At 59.7% G+C, this 21,830-nt stretch overlaps 2 protein-coding genes across 5 annotated transcripts in view; one reads left to right on the forward strand and one right to left on the reverse strand.

Annotated features, from left to right (window-relative positions):
- Positions 1-19,465, forward strand: part of AZU1 (azurocidin 1) — a 99,694-nt gene extending 80,229 nt beyond the window's left edge. The window contains exons 2-6 of one of the 4 annotated variants that reach the window (XM_063620008.1): positions 14,529-15,147; positions 15,474-15,630; positions 16,951-17,095; positions 18,156-18,389; positions 19,170-19,465. In XM_063620008.1, the coding sequence (XP_063476078.1) occupies positions 15,090-15,147; positions 15,474-15,630; positions 16,951-17,095; positions 18,156-18,389; positions 19,170-19,331 (756 nt within the window). In that variant the 5' untranslated portion in view covers positions 14,529-15,089 and the 3' untranslated portion in view covers positions 19,332-19,465. Of the gene's footprint in view, positions 1-12,748; positions 13,267-13,544; positions 15,631-16,950; positions 17,096-18,155; positions 18,390-19,169 lie in introns of those variants that run through there. The other 3 variants (XM_055247669.2, XM_055247668.2, XM_055247667.2) reach the window with 3 other exon arrangements.
- PLPPR3 (phospholipid phosphatase related 3) lies at positions 53-10,564 on the reverse strand. The gene is given in 8 exon segments (XM_055250060.2): positions 53-1,460; positions 2,128-2,313; positions 2,315-2,444; positions 2,581-2,776; positions 2,881-3,022; positions 3,254-3,439; positions 9,209-9,309; positions 10,259-10,564. Coding segments are annotated over 7 exon segments (2,241 nt in total). The 5' UTR covers positions 9,284-9,309; positions 10,259-10,564; the 3' UTR covers positions 53-134.
- Positions 19,466-21,830: the final 2,365 nt, after the last annotated feature.

A 21,830-nucleotide genomic window follows, 5' to 3' on the forward strand; every position in this document is an offset into this window, starting at 1 on the left:
AGGGTCCCTGCGTGGGGCGTGCGGGCCAGAGCGAATGACCAAGAGCCGGAACTCGGTTTCTGCCGCTTTATTGAGCATCCACGCTGCCGCCCGCGCCCTCGGCCCGCCCCCCACCCGCCCTCGGCCCCGCCGCGCTAGTCGGGGAAGCGGCGCGCCTGCATCTTGCGGAAGTAGCCCTCGGCCTCCGCCTCCGCCTCGCGCTCCGCCAGCCCCAGGCCGCCCGCGTGGCGCCGCAGCGTAGACTCCCGGCTGCCCGGGCCCAGCGCCCCATCGGCCGCGCCCAGCGGGGGCAGCCCCTCGCCCGTGGCCAGGTTGACGGTGGCCACGGCCCCGAACCGCGGCTCCTCCTGGTCCACGTCGCTGACCGACGAGCCGGGGGACACGCCCGGGGGCTTGGCCCCGCCACGGAAGCCGCGCGCCAGGTCGCCCAGCTCGTAGCCGCCGTCGGCCTCCGCCTTGGCCCCGCCGCCGGCCGCCTTCCACTCCCAGGGAGCGCCGCCGGCCGACAGGTGCACCACGGGGTGGTGCGGTGCGTGCGCGTCGATGGTCACGATGCTGGCGGAGTCGCGGTCCGACGGCGACCGGTACTGCGAGGAGTCGGAGCTGGCGCTGGACGACGACGCCGTCTCGGCCGCCTTGGGGCCCGGCGCGCCCGGAGCCTTGGACATGGCGATGACCTGCAGCAGCCGCGGAGGATTGGCCACGGCCGCCCCGCTCTTCTCGGCCATCATGAGCCACTTGGCGCGCACCCCAGCGCCGCTTTTGGGGGACAGGCCGGCCCCCGCCTGCGCGCCCTCCTCCGGGATGTGCACCAGCGGCGGCGGCCCCGCGCGCGGTGGGAGGATGACCCGAGGCCCCAGCCCCGGCCGCGCCTGCACGGTGGGGTAGAGCGAGGGCGGGGCCGGGCCCTCGTCCTCCTCCTCTTCCTCCTCCTCCTCTTCCTCCTCCTCCTCCTCCTCTTCCTCCTCCTCCGCCATGGGCTCCGCGGGCGCGCGCAGGTGCCCGGGGCTGGCGTCGTCGGGCAGCCCCAGGCCGCGGCCCTCCAGGCTCTTCTGCTTCCACTCGCTGATGAGCTGCTTGGAGCGCGAGGCGTCCAGCGGCACGTGGATGGTCATGTGGCGGCGCGCGGGGTCGTCCAGCGAGGGCGCACTGGCCCTGGGCAGCGTGTGGCTGAAGGTCACCATGTTCTCCTTGGCCATGGGGCTGCGCGGGGCCAGCAGGTCCACGTCCACGCTGGCGCGCTTCAGGCTGCCCAGCGAGGTCTTCTCGCGGGCCACGGGCCGGGGCGCGCCCTCCAGCCGCCCTGGGGGCCCCAGCTCGTCGGTGCTCACGGACTTATTCTGCTGATAAACCGAGTCGTGGCCCCGCTGCGTCAGGGCCCGCAGCGCGTCCTTGGCAGGGGCCGGGGCCGCGGGCTTCTCTGCAGGTGGGGCCTGGAAGTTGCCCACCGCGTGCCAGGCCTGGCGGGGAGAGGGGTCTGGGGGTGAGGCCTGGGGCTCAGAAGGCTCCTCCCCTCTCATCATTGGACTGGGGGTGGGGGGGGGTGGCAAGCTCTTGTCCAGTGGGACCAGTTCCCGCTTCAAGGTTGCTGACCCAGCACATCGGGCAGGTCTGAGCCCACGGGATTCTGACTCTAGCATTCCAAGGGTGAGACACTTCAGCACCCATGCCTTCCCCCTAAGACCCCCTCGGCACCCATGCCTACCCCCTAAGACCCCCTGGATACCCGTGCTTCCCCCCCACAGAACCCCCGTGCACCCATGCCTCCCTCCTCAGAATCCCTGGACACCCATGCCTGCCCCCCAGAACCCCCGGGCACCCGTGCTTCCCTTCCTCAGAACCCCCTCGGCCTCCCCACTAGAACCCCTGCGCACCCGTGCCTCCCCCCAGAACCCCCGGGGCACCCATGTCTCCCCCCTCAGAACCCCTGGGCACCTATGCCTCCCCCCTCAGGCCACCAGCCTCCCCACTCAGACCCCCCGGGCCTGCCTCCCCCCTCAGACCCCCCGGGCCAGCCTCCCCACTCAGACCCCCCGGGCCTGCCTCCCCACTCAGACCCCCTGGGCCTGCCTCCCCCCTCAGACCCCCTGGGAACCATGCCAACCCCCCTCAGAACCTGCCACTCACCAGGTAGGCAGCGATGCCCGCCCCGATGAGGAAGCCGGCATACACGTCCACTGGGTGGCTGCGGTACTGCGTGATCTGCGTGAGCCCACACACGCCCGCAGCGATGGCAAAGGCGAAGACCAGGATGGGCTTCAACAGCTTGGTGGTATCTGAGATGACCGAGTTGAAGTACATCTGGGGGCGTGGGGGTCAGGGTCAGGGAGGGCACCCCGCGGGCCAGCAAGAGGCCCTGAGCAGGGCACTGAGGGGCTGGACTCACCGACACGTAGACGGCGGCGAAGGCTGACAGCGTGGCGTGCTGGGACGGGAAGGTCTTCCTGTAAGAGGCGTCCAGCGTGAGCCCCGCCCGCCTGGGGACCCCAGCTCCAGTGGCCTCTGTGTGTCTCTGTTTCCCCACATGTTCACTGGGTGGGAAGGAGGCTCCCAGCCAGGGGAGTTGGGGCTCCAGCTCACCGTGCAGACAGGATGGCGTGGGTGTCCTGGCCAGAGCAGATGTCCTGCGTGATGTAGGGGTTGACCTCGCAGGACGTGCCGAGGAGAGTATAGTTGGGCTTGCAGACGGTGAGGAAGAAGGGGGTGTGGTAACCCGTGGCCAGCTGGATCACGTCCGTCACCAGGGCTGTGGCGCACAGGCCGAACACGTGGACACCTGTGGGGCGGAAGGCTCGGCCAGGCGGGGAGCTGGGGCCCTGGGACAGCCCTACCCCCTGCACGTGGGCGTAGCTCAGGGTTGGGGCGCGTCCCGCAACTCACCCACAAACCGCACGGTGCGTCGCAGGAAGGAGTTGAAGTTGCAGCCGCCGGCGTTGATGCTGCCCTCCGCCCCGGCAGGCCCCCCAGCACGGCCCCACAGCCGGGACTGCAGACAGTACAACACGCCCTCAGCCACCATGATCTGCCAACAAGGGGGGGGCGCTCAGGCCTCGGTGCCCACAAGGAGGGGGCGCTCAGGCGGGCTCCCATCTGCAGTGCCCACAGGCTGGCACAGGCCCCGGGGTGGGTGCTCACCGAGGTGGCAGGGGCCGCGGTGCCCACAGGCTGGCACAGGCCCCGGGGTGGGTGCTCACCGAGGTGGCAGGGGCCGCGGTGCCCACAGGCTGGCACAGGCCCCAGTGTGGATGCTCACCGAGGCGGCAGGGGCCGCGAAGGCCAAGCTGAGCAGCATCAGTAGCGGGATGAGCTCCTCGTTGGTCTCCACGTAGGGCATGGAGAGAGTGCGGTCATAGCACTGGAAGCCCACCTTGGCCGGCTTGAAGAGGTCGGTCAGCTCCAGGAAGTACAGGGATACGATGGAGGAAGCCACTATAGGCAGCTGTGGAGACAAGGCGCACCAGGTTCACCCTGCTCTCCCTCGCGGAAGCACCTGTCCAGCCCTCCGTGAACTCAGGGCCATCCACAGATGGATTCACTCACCCATCCACAGATCCAACCCACTCCCAGCCACTCCTTCCCCCCATGAGTTATTCATCCATCCACAGATGCTCCATCCATCTATGTATCACACACCCACTCACCCATCCTCCATCTACCCAAATACCTATGCCCCCAACATCCACCCACTCACCGACCCATCACCCACCCATCCACCCACTGGGAACCATCCATCCATTCATTCATCCACCCATCATCCACCCACCCATCCTCTACCCATGCACCCAATGGTACCCATCCATCCATCCATCCATTCATCACCCAGCCACTCATTCATCTATCTATCCATCTATCCATCACCCACCCATGCACCCAACGGTACCCATCCATCTATCCACCCACCCAACTGTCCATCCATCCACCCACCCACCCACCCATCCAACTGTCCGTCCATCCATCCATCCATTCATCACCCACCCAGCCATTCATTCATCTCTCTATCCATCATCCACCCATGCACCCAATGGTACCCATCCATCTATCCACCCACCCAACTGTCCATCCATCCATCCACCCACCTACCCATCCATCCATCCATCCATCCATTCATCCATCCATCCATCATTACCCAGCCATTCATCCATCCATCCCATCCACCCATCACCCACCCATGCACCCAACCATACCCATCCATCTATCCACCCACCCAACTGTCCATCCGTCCACCCACCCATCTATCCACCTACCCATCCATCCATCCATCCACCCACCCATCTATCCACCTACCCATCCATCCATCCATCCATCCATCCACCCATCCATCCACCCACCCATCTATCCACCTACTCATCCATCCATCCAACTGTCCATCCATCCATCCATCCACCCACCCACCTACCCACCTACCCATCCATCCGTCATTACCCAGCCATTCATCCATCCATCCATCCACCCATCACCCACCCACGCATCCAACTGTACCCATCCATCTATCCACCCACCCAACTTTCCATCCATCCACCTACCCATCCATCCATTGATCACCCATCCATCCATCCATCCATCCACCCACCCACCCACCTGTCTACCAGCCTATCCATCTATCCACCTACTCATCCATCCACCCATCTGTCCATCCACAACTGTCTCGCTCTGTTGCCCAGGCTGCAGTGCAGTGGTGCCATCTCAGCTCACTGCAGCCTCTGCCTCCTGGGTTCTTGTATTTTTAGTAGAGACAGGGTATTGTCATGTTGCTCAGGCTGGTCTCGAACTCCTGGGCTCAAGTGATACACAGCCGCCTTGGCCTCCCAAAGTGCTGGGATTAGAGGCGTGAGCCACCACACCCAGCCATGGCCTCAATCCTTTTTTTTTTCCCCCACTCTGTCACGCAGCCTGGAGTGCAGTGGCATGATCTCGGCTCACTGCAAACTCTGCCTTCGGGTTCAAGAGAAACTCCCACCTCAGCCTTCCAAGTAGCTGGGATTACTAGCGTGCACTACCATGCCTGGCTAATTTTTTGTATTTTTCGTAGAGGCGGGGTTTCACCATATTCCCCAGGCTGGCCTCGAACTTCTGACCTCAAGTAATCCACCCGCCTCAGCCTCCTGAAGTGCTGAGATTACAGGCATGAGTGACCTCACTCGGGCATGGCCCCAGTCGTAATTCCTGCCTTGTTATGGCATCTTAGCAGGGGTTCAGCCCTCAGTCCAGTCCTGGGGAGGGCACAGGTCAGGGCTGGGGGCTCCAGGAAGGGAAAAGCCATCACTGAACATCCCACGGCGGAATTGGATCGAAGGAGCTGAGTTCATGTCCAGTGAGCATTCATTGAGTGCCTGTTGCATGCAGGCACGAGGCCCGGGGCAGACGTGGAAAGTGGGTAGCAGCGTTTGCACCTGACACCCGGTTTGAAAACCACCCACTTGGCAGGGCGCGGTGGCTCACGCCTGTAATCCCAGCACTTTGGGAGGCTGAGGCAGGCGGATCACGAGGTCAGGAGATCGAGGCCATCCTGGCTAACACGGTGAAACCCTGTCTCTACTAAAAATACAAAAAAAAGTTAGCCGGGCGAGATGGAGGGCACCTGTAGTCCCAGCTACTCGGGAGGCTGAGGCAAGAGAACGGCGTGAACCCCGGGGGGCGGAGCCTGCAGTGAGCCGAGATCGCACCACTGCACTCCAGCCTGGGTGACAGTGAGACTCTGTCTCAAAAAAAAAAAAAAAAAAAAAACCACCCACTTTACGACCAGGCGCGGTGGCTCACGCCTGTAATCCCAGCACTTTGGGAGGCCGAGGCGGGCGGATCACGAGGTCAGGAGATGGAGACCATCCTGGCTAACACCGTGAAACCCCATCACTACTGAAAATACATAAATTAGCTGGGTGTAGTGGCGGGCACCTGTAGTCCCAGCTACTCGGAAGGCTGAGGCAGGAGAATGGCATGAACCCGGGAGGCGGACCTTGCAGTGAGCCAAGATTCCACCACTGCACTCCAGCCTGGGCGACAGAGCGAGACTCCATCTCAAAAAAAAAAAAAAAAAAAAAACCACTCACTTTAACCTGTGGGTGGCCAGCAGACCCCCTGTGCCTCAGTCTTACCAGCTGCAAAATGGGAATGATAAAGTAGCCGCCTCCAAGGGCTCAGGTGGAGATGAGTCAACGTGGGAGGTGGCCCCTGGCAACTATCCACTAGTTCTCTCCACTCTCATTATCAGCAGGATTTTGCTGGGACGGGCAGACAGCATCAAGCCTGGGGAGGGTTTGAGGTGGGGCCTGGGCACAGCCTTAAAAACATCTAACCGTGGGCCTGGCGTGGTGGCTCACGCCTGTCATCCCAGCACTTTGGGAGGTCAAGGCGGGCAGATCACCTGAGGTCAGGAGTTTGAGACTAGCCTGGCCAACATGGGGAAATCACACCTCTACTAAAAATACAAAAATTAGCCCAGCGTGGTGGTGCGTGCCTGTAATCCCAGCTACTCCGGAGGCTGAGGTGGGAGAATCGCTTGAGGCCGGGAGGTAGAAGTTGCAGTGAGCTGAGATTGTTCCACCGCACTCCAGCTTGGGCAAGAGAGCAAGACTCCATCTCAAAAAATAACAATAATAAATAAAATAATAATAATAATTAAGGCTCACACCTGTAATTCCAGGGCTTTGGGAGGCCGAGGCAGGAAGATCACTTGAGGCCTGGAGTTGGAGACTAGCCTAGCAACATAGTAAGACCCTGTCTCTACTAAATATATACTTTTTTTTTGAGACGGAGTCTTGCTCTGCCTCCCAGGCTGGAGTGCAGTGGCGCGATCTCGGCTCACTGCAAATCCCGGGTTCACGCCATTCTCCTGCCTCAGCCTCCCGAGTAGCTGAGACTACAGGCACCCGCCACCGTGCCCGGCTAATTTTTTTGTATTTTTAGTAGAGACGGAGTTTCACCGTGTTAGACAGGATGGTCTCCATCTCCTGATCTCGTGATCCGCCTGCCTCAGCCTCCCAAAGTGCTGGGATTACAGGCGTGAACCACTGTGCCCAGCCTATTTTTTTTTTTTTTTTTGAGACAGAGTCTCGCTCTGTTGCCCAGGCTGGAGTGCAGTGGCGCAATCTCACCTCACTGCAACCTCCCCCTCCTGGGTTCAAGCGATTCTCCTGCCTCAGCCTCCCAAGTAGATGGGATTACAGGCGCCCACCACTACCACCACCACGCCCAGCTAATTTTTGTATTTTTAGTAGAGATGGGGTTTCACCATATTGACCAGGCTGGTCTCAAACTCCTGACTTTAGGTGATCCGCCCACCTTGGCCTCCCAAAGTGCTGAGATTATAGGCGTGAGCCACCACGCCCGACCTGCAACAGGAATTTAAATGCAATTTCGAAAAATAAACAGATTTTCTACGAAGTGATGTGGGCAACTCAATGATACTGTGTTTGGGAGGGACCCACTTGCCCGGGTGTGAGGTAACGGATTGCAGGCCAGCTGCCGGCCGTGTGACCTGCATGGGTCACTGCTTCCTTGAGACTAGGGTCCCATCGTCCATCGAGGCTCTTTAAGGCCCATCACTAGAGCCGGTTTTCCTGGCCTGACATGAAAGGATGGATTAAAGTTATTTTATTTTTTGAGATGGGGTCTGGCTCTGTCATCCAGGCTGAAGTGCAGTGGTGTGATCTTGGCTCACTGCAACCTCTGCCACCTAGGCTGGAGTCATCCTCCATCTCAGGCTCCTATGTAACTGAGACCTCAGCTGCACACCACCACGCCCGGCTATTTTTTCTGTTTTTAAATTTTTGTAGAGACGGGTTTTTGCCATGTTGCCCAGGCTAGTCTTGAACTCTTGGGCTCAAGCAATCCATCTGCCTGGGCCTCCCCATGTGTTGAGATCGCAGGCGTGAGCCACCACCCCGGCCTTAAGTCACTCAACCATCCTGAGCCAGGTGTGTGCCAAAATGGTAGCTTTTTTGTTTTAGAAACAGGGTCTCTGTCATCCAGGCTGGAGTGCAGTAGTGCGATCACAAATCACTACAGCCTCAACCTCCTGGGCTCAAGCAGTCCTCCCACCTCGGCCTCCTAAGTAGCTGAAAATAAAGGCACGCACCACACGCCCAACTAATATTTTAATTTTTCTTGTAGAGATGGGATCTTGCTGTGTTGCCTAGGCTGGTCTCAAACTCCTGGCCTCAAGCAATCCTCCCACCTCGGTCTCCCAAAGTGCTGGGACTAGAAACGTGAGCCACCGCACAGGGCAGGGGGCACCATCTATTGCATTTAGTGTCTTCTTTTTTTTTTTTCTAAGACAGGGCCTTGTGCTGTTGCCCAGGCTGGAGTGCAGTGGCATGAGCTCTGCTCACTGCAAGCTCCACCTCCTGGGTTCAAGCGATTCTCCTGCCCCAGCCTCCCGAGTAGCTGGGCTCACAGGCATAAGCCACCATAGCCGGCTAATTTTTTGTATTTTTAGTAGAGACGGGGTTTCACCATGTTGGCCAGGCTTGTCTTGAACTCCTGCCCTCAGGTGATCTGCCCACCTCGGCCTTCCAAAGTGCTGGGATTACAGGCGTGAGCCACAGTGCCCAGCCTAATTTTTGTATTTTTAATGGAGACGGGTTTCATCATGTTGGCTAGGCTGGTCTCGAACTCCTGACTTAAGGTGATCCACCCGCCTTGGCCTCCCAAAGTGCTGGGATTAGAGGCGTGAGCCACCGCTCAGGGCAGGGGGTTCCGTTTATTGTCATAAACTCCTCACTATGTGCCTAACAGTTTTCCGTATTCTGTAAATATTAATTCCTATCAGCTCCATCGGTGGAAAAGCGGAGGCCCAGAGAGGTTAGGGGCAGGGCACCAGCCTCACCATTAGCAGAGATGAACTCAGATCCTGGGGCTTTGGAGCCCACGCGGCACCTGCACCCAGCCCCGTCCCCTCTAGGCCCCCTGGCCCCCTGGCCCCCAGCCTCTCCGGTGAGCTCTGACCACACCTCGGTCAGAAGGGCTCCCCCCTAGCACCTGCCCACAGTTCCCACGGCCCGGACCCCCCTCGGTGCCTCTGGAGCTCCTACTCGACCCACAGAACCCAAGTCCTCTGCCCCACCCCCCATCCGCCGGGCACCCCGGTCCTGCCCCGCCCCGAGGCCACTGCGGGGGCAGCTGCGCCGGCTCCGGTCCCCCAGCGCGGGGTTCTCTGCGGGCGGGCGGAACCGAGGCGTGTCCCCCGGGCCCCAGCGCGACCCCCACCCACCTCCACGAAGTAGAAGCAGGGCAGAAGCGTCATGCTGTCCTTCGGGGTCTTGTTCCTCTCCTTGGTGGAGATCATGCTGCCGCGGGCGCCGCAGGCCCTGGCTGGAAGGGAGAAAGCGGCGCTGGAGGGGGGCGCGCAGGCGGAGCCCGGGGGGGACACAGTGGCCGGCGCCGGCGGGGGAGGGGCGGTCGGGGAAACTGAGGCTGGAGAGAGCGGCGTCCGCGCGGCCTCCCCGCGCCCCGGCCCAGGACGCGGCTTCCGGGCGCCCCCACAACCGGGATCAGGGGGTCAGGGCCGGGATCGGCGAGGAGGGCGGGGCCGGCCTGGCCGGGGGGTCTCCGGGCGGGAGCCAGTCCCCGCGTGGTGGTGGGGGGCATCCGGGAGAACGGGGGGTCCGGGCGGCGGAGGAGGCTGGGTCCGCGCCCCCAGCCCCGCAGCCCCTCACCTGGCGCGGCCGGCGCCCAGCACAAAGCGCGTCTCCTCCGTGGGGCGGGGCCGGGAGCCGGGAAGGGGAAGGGGAGGGGGGAAGGGAGGGGGAGGGTCCGGCCCGGAGACCCCCGCGCGCGCCCAGACGCCGCGCCAGGGGCGGGGGCTCTTTGTCCGGGCGCGTCCTCCGCAGGCCCCGCGCACCGTCCCCGCCTCCCGGGCGCCGCCTCCCCCCGCCGGGGGTCTCGGGGGTCTCAGGTCTGCGCTAGCGGCCGGCGGGGCTCGGGGGTCGCGTCCTCCTCCCTTCGGGCCTGCGGCGGTGACGGTCCCGTCCTCCCCTCCCGGGTGGCTGCGGTCGGCCCGGGGGGCCCCATCGAGACGGGGGCGGGGGCGGGGGTTGGGGTTTCGGGGTCTCTGACTGTCTCTGTGTCTCTCACGGTCTCTCGCCGGCTCCGACTGCCCCCGCCCCGCGCCTCCGTCCGCCCCTCCGCGGAGCCCGCCGCTCGCTGGTGCGCGTTTCCATGGCGAGGCTCCCAGGGCGCCCGGAGCATCGGAGACAAAAGAGCTGGGGGAGGGGGATTGGGGGGGTCTCCCGGTGCCTCCCTCCCTTCCCCCCGCACTCACCCTCGCCCCCTCCGCCGCCCCGGGGTCCACCCTCCGCCTGGCCGCAGCCGCTCGGGGCGCACGGCGGGATTGCGGGGTGCGGGGCTGGGGGCTGCGGGCTGCGCGGATGCGGGCAGGGCCCTCGGGACGCGCACTCGGGCAGTGCCTGCTGTCTGCGGTCATTTCCTCCTCCATACGCGCAGCCCTGCGGGGTAGGGGCTGGTTGATCCCCGTTGTAGGGATGGGGAAACTGAGGCTTGGGCACCCTGGGTAGCAATCCGAGGTCTCCGGGCCCCAAACGGCAGGATTTACAAAAATCGATTTTTGGGCCGTGGGCGGCGGCTCAGGCCTGTCATCCCAGCACTTTGGGAGGCCGAGGCGGGCGGATCACGAGGTCAGGAGTTCCAGACCAGCCTGGCCAACATGGTGAAACCCCGTCTCTACTAAAAATACAAAAAATAGCTGGGCGTGGTGGCTCATGCCTGTAATCCCAGATACTCAGGAGGCTGAGGCAGGAGAATCGCTTGAACTTGGGAAGCAGAGGTTGCAGTGAGCTGAGATCCTGCCACTGCACTCTAGCCTGGGCAACAAGAGCAAGACTCTCTCAAAAAAAAAAAAAAAAAGAAAAGAAAAAAAAGAGTGACTTCCAGGCTGGGTGCGGTGGCTCAGGCCTGTAATCCCAGCACTTTGGGAGGCAGAGGCGGGAGGATCCCTTGAGGCCAGGAGTTCGAGACCAGCCTGGCCAACATGGTGAAACCCCATCTCTACTAAAAATATAAAAATTAGCCGGACATGGTGGCAGGCGCTTGTAATCCCAGCTACATGGGAGGCTGAGGCAGGAGAATTGCTTGAACCTGGGAGGCGGAGGTTGCAGTGAGCCGAGATGGCACCATTGCACTCCAGCCTGGGCAACAGAAGGAGACTCTACCTCAAAAACAAAACAAAACAAAACAAAATAGTGACTCCAGAGGGTTGGAGCCCTGCCAGATGCCTTAGTTGCTCATAACAGGCACTGCTGCCCCCTTGGAAAAGGGTCGCCCGCCGTAAATGCGGGAACAGTTAAATGACGATGGGAATGGGATGGGAACTCAATGGTGTTGCTACCGTTGGGTGGACTCGGAGGCAGCCCCACTTCCTGGGTCAGGACTGCACAGACTGCCTAGGGAGGGGTCTTTGGCCCCCCAATTCCTGCAGGGAGGCTCGGGGAGGCCCTGTGAACAGTTGGTCACAGGTGGGTCCCATTCAATGACATCCTGTTTCTCCCCAACAGCCCTGGAGAAGGGGGACGTTGCCTGCTGTGGCTGCGGCTGTTCTCCTGGCCTGTGAGAGGTGGGGCCAGGGTGGCCGTTGGGAATCTGGGTGTTGCAAGGTGACCACAAACAGCTCTCTGGGGGAGGAGGAGGAAATGCAATTGATTTTCAGGAGCCTTCTGAGGTTAGGAGTGGGAGAGTGTGCGGGGAGACCCTCCTGGGAGCTCGGGGGTCCAACAGAAGATCTGGGGGAGTCTCAGCGTCTTCTCCCCCTAGGATCACCAGTGGTGGAGATGGGGCACGCCTGGCCATGGAGGGCACATTTCTCGGCTGAGGGGCCTGGGCTTGACTGTGGGGCACTAGGGAGCCATGGGAGAGTTCAGAGCAGGCTGGAGGGGTTGAGCACACCAGATGCTGCTCAAAACCTTCATTGAAAAATTATTATTATTATTATTACTATTATTTTGAGATGGACTCTTGCTCTGTCGCCCAGGCCGGAGTGCAGTGGTGCGATTTCAGCTCACTGCAACCTCCCACCTCCTGGGTTCAAGTGATTCTCCCTCCTTAGCCTCCCGAGTAGCCAAGACCACAGGCGCCCACAACTATGCCCAGGTAATTCTTTTGTATTTTTAGTAGAGATGGCGTTTCACCATGTTAGCCAGGATGGTCTTGATCTCCTGACCTCGTGATCCGCCCGTTTTGGCCTCCCAAAGTGCTGGGATTACAGGCGTGAGCCACCGCGCCCAGCTTTTTTTTTTTTTTTTTTTTTTTTTAATAGAGATAGGGTCTCACCGTGTTGCCAAGGCTGGTCTCAAACTCCTGGGCTCAAGTGATCCTCCCACCTCGGCCTCCCAAGGCGCTGGGATTACAGGCGTGAGCCACCATGCCGGGCCTCAAAAACTTTTAAGAATATGAACCCCACTCCATGCTCAGCACTGTTCTGTCTAGAAGGCAGAATCTGTCTCTGTCGCAGGGCACACTGACGTGCAGACAGGGGGCTCGCCCTGACGTCACGCGACTGGGAGGGACAGAGCTTCCGGCTCCAGGCCAAGGGGAAATGGGGCCTGGCCCACGGGAGAGCTGAGGCCCATGTTTGGCCAGGACAGGGTGGATGGAGACTGGGGCCTCTGCAGGGAAGATGGACAGGTAGGATCCGGGGTGGGCAGAGAGGGAGAGCTGGCTTGGACGGAGGCAGGCATCTGGGGGCTGTGCCATGGACCCTGTGAGATGGCTGTGAAGCTCAGTGGAGACGGGATTTTTTTTTTTTTTTTTTTTTATGTGACAGAGTCTCACTGTCTCCCAGGCTGGAGTGCAATGGCGTGATCTCGGCTCACTGCAAACTCCGCCTCCCGGGTTCATGCCATTGTCCTGCCTCAGCCTCCTGGGTAGCTGGGACTACAGGCGGCCGCCACCACGCCCGGCTAATTTTTTGTATTTTTAGTAGAGACGGGGTTTCACTGTGGTCTTGATCTCCTGACCTCGTGATCCGCCCGCCTCGGCCTCCCAAAGTGCTGGGATTACAGGCGTGAGCCACCGCGCCCGGCCTGGAGACCAGATTTGAGCCCTGGCACCCTACATTCCTGATGGGCAGCGGACCTCAAGGCACACTGGCCCCGCCTCCCTGGACTCTCCCCATATCCGCCCCTTGGAGGGGCAAACTGCCCTCAAAGGGCCCCCACAGGCCCAGACACAAACTGGTGTCCCCAAAGGTGCGGGGGACGCGGTAAGCCCCAAACCTCAGTTTCACCTTGGAAATGCGCCCCGTCGTAAAAAATGGAGGTAAGTTTGGACGCAGTAGCTCACACCTGTGCTCCCAGCACTTTGGGAGGCCGAGGCAGGTGGATTCCTTGAGGTTAGGAGTTCCAAACCAGCCTGAGCAACATAGTGAGACTCCACCTCTACAAAAAAATACAAAAATTAGCCGGGCATGGTGGCATGTGCCTGTGGTCCCAGCTACTCTGGAGGCTGAGGCAGGAGGATTCCTGGAACCCAGGAATCGGAGGCTGCAGCGAGCTGAGATCGTGCCACTGCACTCCACCCTGGGCAACATAGTGAGATCCCATCTCTACAAAATACACAAAAATTAGCCGGGCGTGGTGGCGGGCGCCTGTGGTCCCAGCTACTCAGGAGGCTGAGGCAGGAGGATCACTTGAACCCAGAGATTGAGGCTACAGTGAACCAAGATCGTGCCACTGCCCTCCAGCCTGGGTGACAGCGAGACCTTGACTCTAAAAAAAAAACAAAAAAAAGGAGATGAAATTTACATAACTTAAAATTAGCCATTTTGAACGGTACAGTTAAGTGGTTTTTGGTGCATTCACCGAGTTGTGCAACCATCACCGCTGTCCCGTCCCAGAACATTCCATCACCCCAAAGAAGGAAGCCCCATCTCCATCCATCAGCCATCACCCCGTGCCCTCCCCCAGCCCCTGGCAACCACAGAGCCACTTCCTGCCTCTGCAGATTTGCTTGTTCTGGACATTTCGTCTGTTTATTTTTATATGGTTTTTAATTTGTTTTTATTTATTTATTTTTTTGAGACGGGGTCTCTCTCTGTCGCCCAGGCTGGAGTGCAGTGGTGCAATCTCGGCTCACTGCAAGCTCCGCCTCCCGGGTTCAAGTGATTCTCTTGCCTCAGCCTCCTGAGTAGCTGGGATTACAAGCATGTGCCACCACCCCCAGTTAATTTTGTATTTTTAGTAGAGATGGGGTTTCTCCATGTTGGTCAGGCTGGTCTTGAACTCCCAGCCTCAGGTGATCTGCCTGCCTCGGCCTCCCAAAATGCTGGGATTAACAGGTGTGAGCCACCGCACCCAGCTTGTCAATTATATCTCAAGAAAGCTGTTGAAAAAAATCACCCAGTTGGCCACAGTGGCTCATACCTGTAATCCCAGCATTTTGAGAGGCCGAGGTGGGTGGGTCAGCTGAGGTCGGGAGTTTGAGACCAGCCTGGCCAATATAGTGAAACCCTATCTCTACTAAAAATACAAAAAATTAGCCGGGTGTGGTGACAGGCACCTGTAATCCCAGCTACTCAGGAGGCTGAGACAGGAAAATCACTTGAGCCTGGGAGGCGGAGGTTGCAATGAGTCAAGATCACACCATTGCACTCCAGCCTGGGTGACAAGAGTGAAACTCCGTCTCAAAAAAAAAAAAAATCATCATCGTCATCACCCATACAGACCCGCAGGACTCAACGCGGGCCTGCCAGCTCCACTGCCCTGAGCTCCCCTGGTGCCAGGCCCAGCGGGCAGTGCTGGAGCCCCAGTGGCTTGGGATGGGGAGACCGGGACTCTGAGCTGGCAGTGTTGCTGCGTGCTGGCTGCATGCCCACCATGTGCTGGGCGCCGGCATCCACTGGTTCCTGACACCCTCACCTGCCCCTGGGGGTGCGGCCGTCTTCTAGAGGGGGAAACTGAGGGTCAGCGCGGAATGTGGGGGGAGCCCAGGCTGGCCCGGGGAGCAGTTGGCGGGGGAGGCCTTGGGCAACTTCCCGTGTTCCCACTGAGTGGGGCTGTCCCTGGGCCTGGGCGGGGACGCCGCCAACTGCCAAGGCCTGTGTATAAGGGTGGCCACCGCCTTAGCCACAGAGCTGCCCCGCCATGACCTGGCTGACAGTCCTGGCCCTGCTGGCTGGTCTGCTGGCGTCCTCGAGGGCCGGTGAGTGCCTCTCTGTGCCGGGTGGTCCCCCCATCTGTGCTAGGGCCCGGCTGACAGGGCAGAGCTCGGACTCAAAGCACAGAGAAGACAAGCGGCTTGGCCTGGGTCACACAGCCAGCCCGGCCTGGACAGTCCTGGGAAAGGCATGAGGGCGGACGGTGTGCGGGACTCAGGGGCCACCTGTCCTCTTAGGGAGTGGGACAATGCGGGAGGGTGGGTCCCCCCGCAGCCCCACTGGGTGGATGGAGCTGAGGCTGGAGCTTCACGCATCCTCTCGGCCACTGTGTGGATTCTCGGGGATCTCAGAGCTGTCTCCCCCCACCCAGGCTCCGGCCCCCTCGTGGACATCGTGGGCGGCCGGAAGGCGAGGCCCCGCCAGTTCCCGTTCCTGGCCTCCATTCAGAATCAAGGCAGGCACTTCTGCGGGGGCGCCCTGATCCATGCCCGCTTCGTGATGACCGCGGCCAGCTGCTTCCAAAGCCAGTGAGGGGTCCCAGGGAGGGGGCCTAGGGGGCATTGGGGCTTAGAGAAGGGGCTTGGGGGGCTTAGGGATTCAGTGGGCGTGCTTGGTAGGTGAGAAGGGGAGGGGATTGCAAAAGGAAGGGCTCAGGGAAAGGAGGGGACTTGGAGAGGGAAATTGGGACTGAGTTGAGGAGGGACCCAAGGATATTGGGGGGCTCAGATGGAGGAGATGCAGAGAAGGGAAGGGGGTCACATGGAGGAGGGGGCCCAGAGAAGGGAAGGGGGTCACATGGAGGAGGGGGCCCAGAGAAGGGAAGGGGGTCAGATGGAGGAGGGGGCCCAGAGAAGGGAAGGGGGTCAGATGGAGGAGATGCAGAGAAGGGAAGGGGCTCAGATGGAGGAGATGCAGAGAAGGGAAGGGGGTCAGATGGAGGAGGCTCAGAGAAGGGAAGGGGGTCAGATGGAGGAGGGGGCCCAGAGAAGGGAAGAGGGTCAGATGGAGGAGGGGGCCCAGAGAAGGGAAGGGGGTCAGATGGAGGAGGAGGCCCAGAGAAGGGAAGGGGGTCAGATGGAGGAGATGCAGAGAAGGGAAGGGGGTCAGATGGAGGAGGCTCAGAGAAGGGAAGGGGCTCAGATGGAGGAGGGGAAGCAGAGAAGGGAAGGGGGTCAGATGGAGGAGGCATAGAGAAGGAAAGGGGGTCAGATGGAGGAGGCCCAGAGAAGGGAAGGGGCTCAGATGGAGGAGGCTCAGAGAAGGGAAGGGGCTCAGATGGAGGAGGCCCAGAGAAGGAAAGGGGGTCAGATGGAGGAGGCCCAGAGAAGGAAAGGGGGTCAGATGGAGGAGGCCCAGAGAAGGGAAGGGGCTCAGATGGAGGAGATGCAGAGAAGGGAAGGGGGTCAGATGGAGGAGGTGCAGAGAAGGGAAGGGGCTCAGATGGAGGAGGGGGAGCAGAGAAGGGAAGGGGCTCAGATGGAGGAGATGCAGAGAAGGGAAGGGGTCAGAAGGAGGAGGCTCAGGGAAGGGAAGGGGGTCAGATGGAGGAGGTGCAGAGAAGGGAAGGGACTCAGATGGAGGAGATGCAGAGAAGGGAAGGGGTCAGATGGAGGAGGCTCAGAGAAGGGAAGGGGGTCAGATGGAGGAGGTGCAGAGAAGGGAAGGGGCTTGAGATGGGGAGGGGGCCCTGGAGGGTCTGGGCTCTGCTTCTGTAAAAGGAGGGGAGTTTTCAGGGTGAAGGATTGCAGTCTGCAGGCCGGGATCCCCCCTGATTTGCAAGCCGGCTTGCTCTGTGCCCAGGCCCCAGCCTGGTGTCCTCCCTCTGCCCTTTCCTCCGCTGGTCTCAGGAACCCTGGGGTTGGCACCGTGGTGCTGGGCGCCTATGACCTGAGGCGGCGGGAGAGGCAGTCCCGCCAGACGTTTTCCATCAGCAGCGTGAGCGAGAACGGCTACAACCCCCAGCAGAACCTGAACGACCTGATGCTGCTTCAGGTGAGAGGACGGCGCGGGGCTCACGCCTGTGGTCCCAGCACCTTGGGAGGCCGACGTTAGCCAGGGGAACATGTCCAAACTCGGTCTCTACAAAAAAATACAAAAACTAGCCGGGAGTGGTGGCGCGCACCTGTGGCCCTTGTGCTTCAGGAGGCCGAGGTGGGAGGATGGCTTGAGGCCAGGAGTTCGAGACCAGCCTGGGCAACATGGTGAAACCCTGTTGGGAGGATCACTTGAATACAGGAGCTTGTACTTAGCCTGGGCAACATGGCCAAACTGAGTCTCTACAAAAAAAAAAAAAAAAAAGAAAAAAAAATGTGTGTGTGTGTGTATCTTGCAGGGTGAGGTGGCTCATGCCTGTAATCCCAGCATTTTGGGAGGCTGAAGTGGGTGGAACACGAGGTCAGGAGATCGAGACCAGCCTGGCCAACATGGTGAAACCCCATCTCTACTAAAAATACAAAAATTAGCTGGGCGTGGCAGCCGGTGCCTGTAGCCCCAGCTACTCAGGAGGCTGAGGCAGGGGAATCGCTGGAACCCGGGAGGTGGAGCTCACAGTGAGCCGAGATCGCGCCCCTGCACTCCAGCCTGGGCAACAGAGCCAGACCCTGTCTCAAAAAAAACTTCCAAAAACAATACAGCAAAACACACAGATGTACCACAGTTCACGTATGGAGCCTCCTGTTGGTGGAGACTGACGCTGTTTTCAGACGCTTTTATTGTGATAAAACCAAGTGAACGTTTTTCATTATTGGTTTTTTCTTTGAGAAAATGATAAAGTTATCTCAAAAATAATATAAAAAAATAAAAAAAGTAGAGACGGGGTTTCACCTTGTTGGCCAGGCTGGACTTGAACTCCTGGCCTCAAGTGATCCACTCACGTTGGCCTCCCAACATGCTGGGAATACAGGCGTGAGCCACCGCACCTGACCCCTGCTGGGAATTAAACGCAAACCACTTACAGACTACAATTCATGTCGCTGACACTTCTGCTCCCAGGGGGCCCCATGAGGCTGCAGTCCCCAGGGCCACCCTCCCCTGACTCCGTTTCCTTCCCCAGCTGGACCGCGAGGCCAACCTCACCAGCAGCGTGGCGATACTGCCACTGCCTCCACAGAACGCCATGGTGGAAGCCGGCACCAGATGCCAGGTGGCCGGCTGGGGGAGCCGGGGCAGCAGGAGACGTCTCTCCCGTTTTCCCAGGTTCGTCAACGTGACTGTGACCCCCGAGGACCAGTGTCGCCCCAACAATGTGTGCACCGGTGTGCTCACCCGCCGTGGCGGCATCTGCAATGTGAGTGCTCCCCGTGGCGGGAGGAGGGGTCTTGAGAGGTAATGAGCTTTCCGTGGCAGGAGAAAGCAAGTTCAGGCTGAGGGTGGCACAGCAGGGGGGCCCCAGGATGGAGCATTTTAACAGCATGAGAAACAGTATCTTTTTTTTTTTTTTTTTTTTTTGAGACAGAGCCTTGCTCTGTCACCCAGGCTGGAGTGCAGTGGCGCGATCTTGGCGGATCACTGCAACCTCCGCCTCCCGAGTTCAAGCGATTCTCCTGCCTCGGCCTCCTGAGTAGCTGGGAATACGGGCATCGCCAGCACGCCCGGCTAATTTTGTATTTTTAGTAGAGACGCGGTTTCTCCATGTGGGTCAGGCTGGTCTCGAACGCCTTACCTCATGATCTGCCCGCCTCAGCCTCCCAAAGTGTTAGGATAACAGGCGTGAGCCACCGTGCCTGGCCGAGAAACAGCATCTATCAAACGCCGGCTGTGAGCCACGTCTGTGCTGGGGGTTGGGGACCCAGCAGGCATGGTAGAGCCGGTCACTGAGGGACTCAGGTGTGTGACTGCCAGGGGAGGGGCACCTGGCCCAGCCTGGAGGTGCCAGGTAGCTCCAGAAAGCAACGGATCCCAAATTCCACTAGCAGTTAACCAGGGCAGAGAAGGAGAACAGCCGTGCAAAGGCCCTGGGGCTGGATCAGGACTTGTAGGTTCCAGGGGCAGCAAGAGGCCTCTGCAGTTCTGGGGTGGCTCGGGAGCCAGGCCCTGGGACGCCCTGACACAGCTGCCGCCTGCCCAGGGGGACGGGGGCACCCCCCTCGTCTGCGACGGCCTGGCACACGGCGTGGCCTCCTTCTCCGTGGGGCCCTGTGGCCGAGGCCCCGACTTCTTCACCCGAGTGGCGGTCTTCCGAGACTGGATCGATGGTGTTCTCAACAACCCAGGACCAGGGCCAGCCTAGGGGGGCCTGTGACCTCCCACGGAGCCCAGCCCCGCCCTCCACACCTCCCGCGCTCCGCACCCACCTCTCGCGGCCCCGCCCCTGCCCCCGCTCCGGCCCGCGGGGCCCTGGCTGTAATAAAGAAGTCGATCTCGCCTCTGCTCCCGGTTTCTGTTCATCGGCGTGGCGGGGGGAGGGGGGCTGTGGGGAGGCGTGAGTGGCACCTTCACCGGCCTTAGGGGCACCCACCGCAGGGGCGCTGCCTGTGCAGATGTCAGATGTTCAGGGATTCCCTCAAAGCCCGGGAAGCAGGGGCTGGTGTTACCTCCACCGAACAGCGGGGTGCTGGGGGGAGGCCCAGGTTCAGAGAGGTTGGGTGGCTGCCCAGAGGTCACACAGCGAATGCTGGCTTTGAACGCGAATCTGTGAGTCTCCTCCCCCTTCCCACCTCTCACTGTGCTGGAGAACATACCACGCAGCTCCGTGGGCAACGTCAGAAAACACAGGAGAGGCTGGGCGCGGTGGCTCACACCTGTTATCCCAGCACTTGGGAGGCCGAGGCGGGTGGATCACCTGAGGTCAGGAGTTCAAGACCAGCCTGGCCAACCTGGTGAAACCCCATCTCTACCAAAATACAAAAATTAGCCGGGCGTGGTGGCGGGCGCCTGTAGTCCCAGCTACTTGGGAGGCTGAGGCAGGAGAATGGCGTGAACCCGGGAGGTGGAGCTTGCAGTGAGCCGAGATCGCACCACTGCACTCCAGCCTGGGCAACAGAGCAAGACTCCGTCTCAAAAAAAAAAAAAAAACAGCCGGGTAAGTGGCACCTGTCATCCCGGATACTCGGGAGGCTGAGGCAGGAGAATTGCTTGAGTCCAGGAGGTGGAGGTTGCAGTGAGCCGTGATCGCACCACTGCACTCCAGTGTGGGCTACAGAGCAAGACCCTGTCTCTAAAAATAATAATAATAGGAAGAAGAAGGAGGAGTTGGAGGAGGAGGAGGAGGAGGAGGAGGAGGAGGAGGAAGAAGAAGAAGAAGAAGAAGAAGAAGAAGAAGAAGAAGAAGAAGAAGAAGAAGAAGAAGAAGAAGAAGAAGAAGAGGAGGAGGAGGAGGAGGAGGAGGAGGAGGAGGAGGAGGAGGAGGAAGAAGAAGAAGAAGCAGCTGTAGTCTCAGCTATTGAGGAGGCTAAAGTGGGAAGATCACTTTAGCCCAAAAGGCTGAGGATGCAGTGAGCTATTTTTATCTCATTTATTTATTTATTTGAGGTGGAGTCTCCCTCTGTCATCCAGGCTGGAGTGCAGTGGCACGATCTCAGCTCACTGCAACCTCCACACGCCCAGTTCAAGCAATTCTCCTGCCTCAGCCTCCTGAGTAGCTGGGACTACAGGTGTGAGCCACCATGCCCAGCCAATTTATATATATATTTTTTTTAGTAGAGATGGGGTATCATTATGTTGACCAGGCTGGTCTTGAACTCTTGACTTCAGGTGATCTGCCCACCTCAGCCTCCCAAACTGCTTGGATTACAGACGTGAGCCACCGAGCCTGACCTTATTTCATTTATTTTTGAGACAGGGTCTTTCTCTGATGCCCAGGCTGGAGTGCAGTGGCGTGATCAAGGCTCACTGTAGCCTCGGCCTCCCAGGCTTCAGCAACCATGCCCGGCCTTAGAATTCGCTCTTTTAAAGTGTGTACAGCCAGGCGTGGTGACCCACACCTATAATCCCAGCACTTTGGGAGGCCGAGGTGGGCAAATCACCTGAGGTCAGGAGTTCAAGACCTGCCCAACATGGTGAAACACTGTCTGTACTAAAAATACAAAAAAATTAGTAGCCAGGCGTGGTGGCGCACACCTGTAATCCCAGCTACTGGGGAGGCTGAGGCAGGAGAATCACTTGAACCCGGGAGGCAGAGGTTGCAGTGAGCCAAGATTGAGCCACTGCACTCCAGCCTGGGGGATAGAGTGAGACTCTGTCTCAATAAAGTAAAATAAATAAAATAAAATAAAATAAAATAAAATAAAATAAAATAAAATAAAATAAATAAAATAAAATAAATAAAATAAAATAAAATAGTGCAATTCAATGGTGTTCTGTACACTCACAGTGTTGTGTGGTCATGACCTCTGTTGAGTTCCAGAATATTTCATCGCCCCCAAAGGAATCCCTGTCCCCATCAGCCGTCACTCCCTGTCCCCTCCCCAGTCTGCGGCACCCACGTGTCCTCTTGTCTCTGTGGATGGGCCTGTCCTGGACATTTCACAGCAATGGGATCACACACTGTGTGGTCTTTCGTGTTCAGCGTCTCGCTGTGGTCGGGTCAGAGCTGGCTCCTTCTCACGGCTGCGTGGTGGTGCCGCGCGTGGAGGGCCGCGCTGTGCTGCTCGACGCCCCCGTGGATGGACACCTGAGCCTCTCCACTTCCGACTGCTGTGACCGTCACTGCTGTGGACACTCATTTGCAGGTTTTTGTTGGAACTTCTGGTTTTCTTTCTTTTGTGGGTATAACGGGTCCTCTTTTTTT

The sequence above is a fragment of the Symphalangus syndactylus genome, chromosome 17 (genome assembly GCF_028878055.3).
Source record: "Symphalangus syndactylus isolate Jambi chromosome 17, NHGRI_mSymSyn1-v2.1_pri, whole genome shotgun sequence".
Classification (NCBI taxonomy): Eukaryota; Metazoa; Chordata; class Mammalia; order Primates; family Hylobatidae; genus Symphalangus; species Symphalangus syndactylus.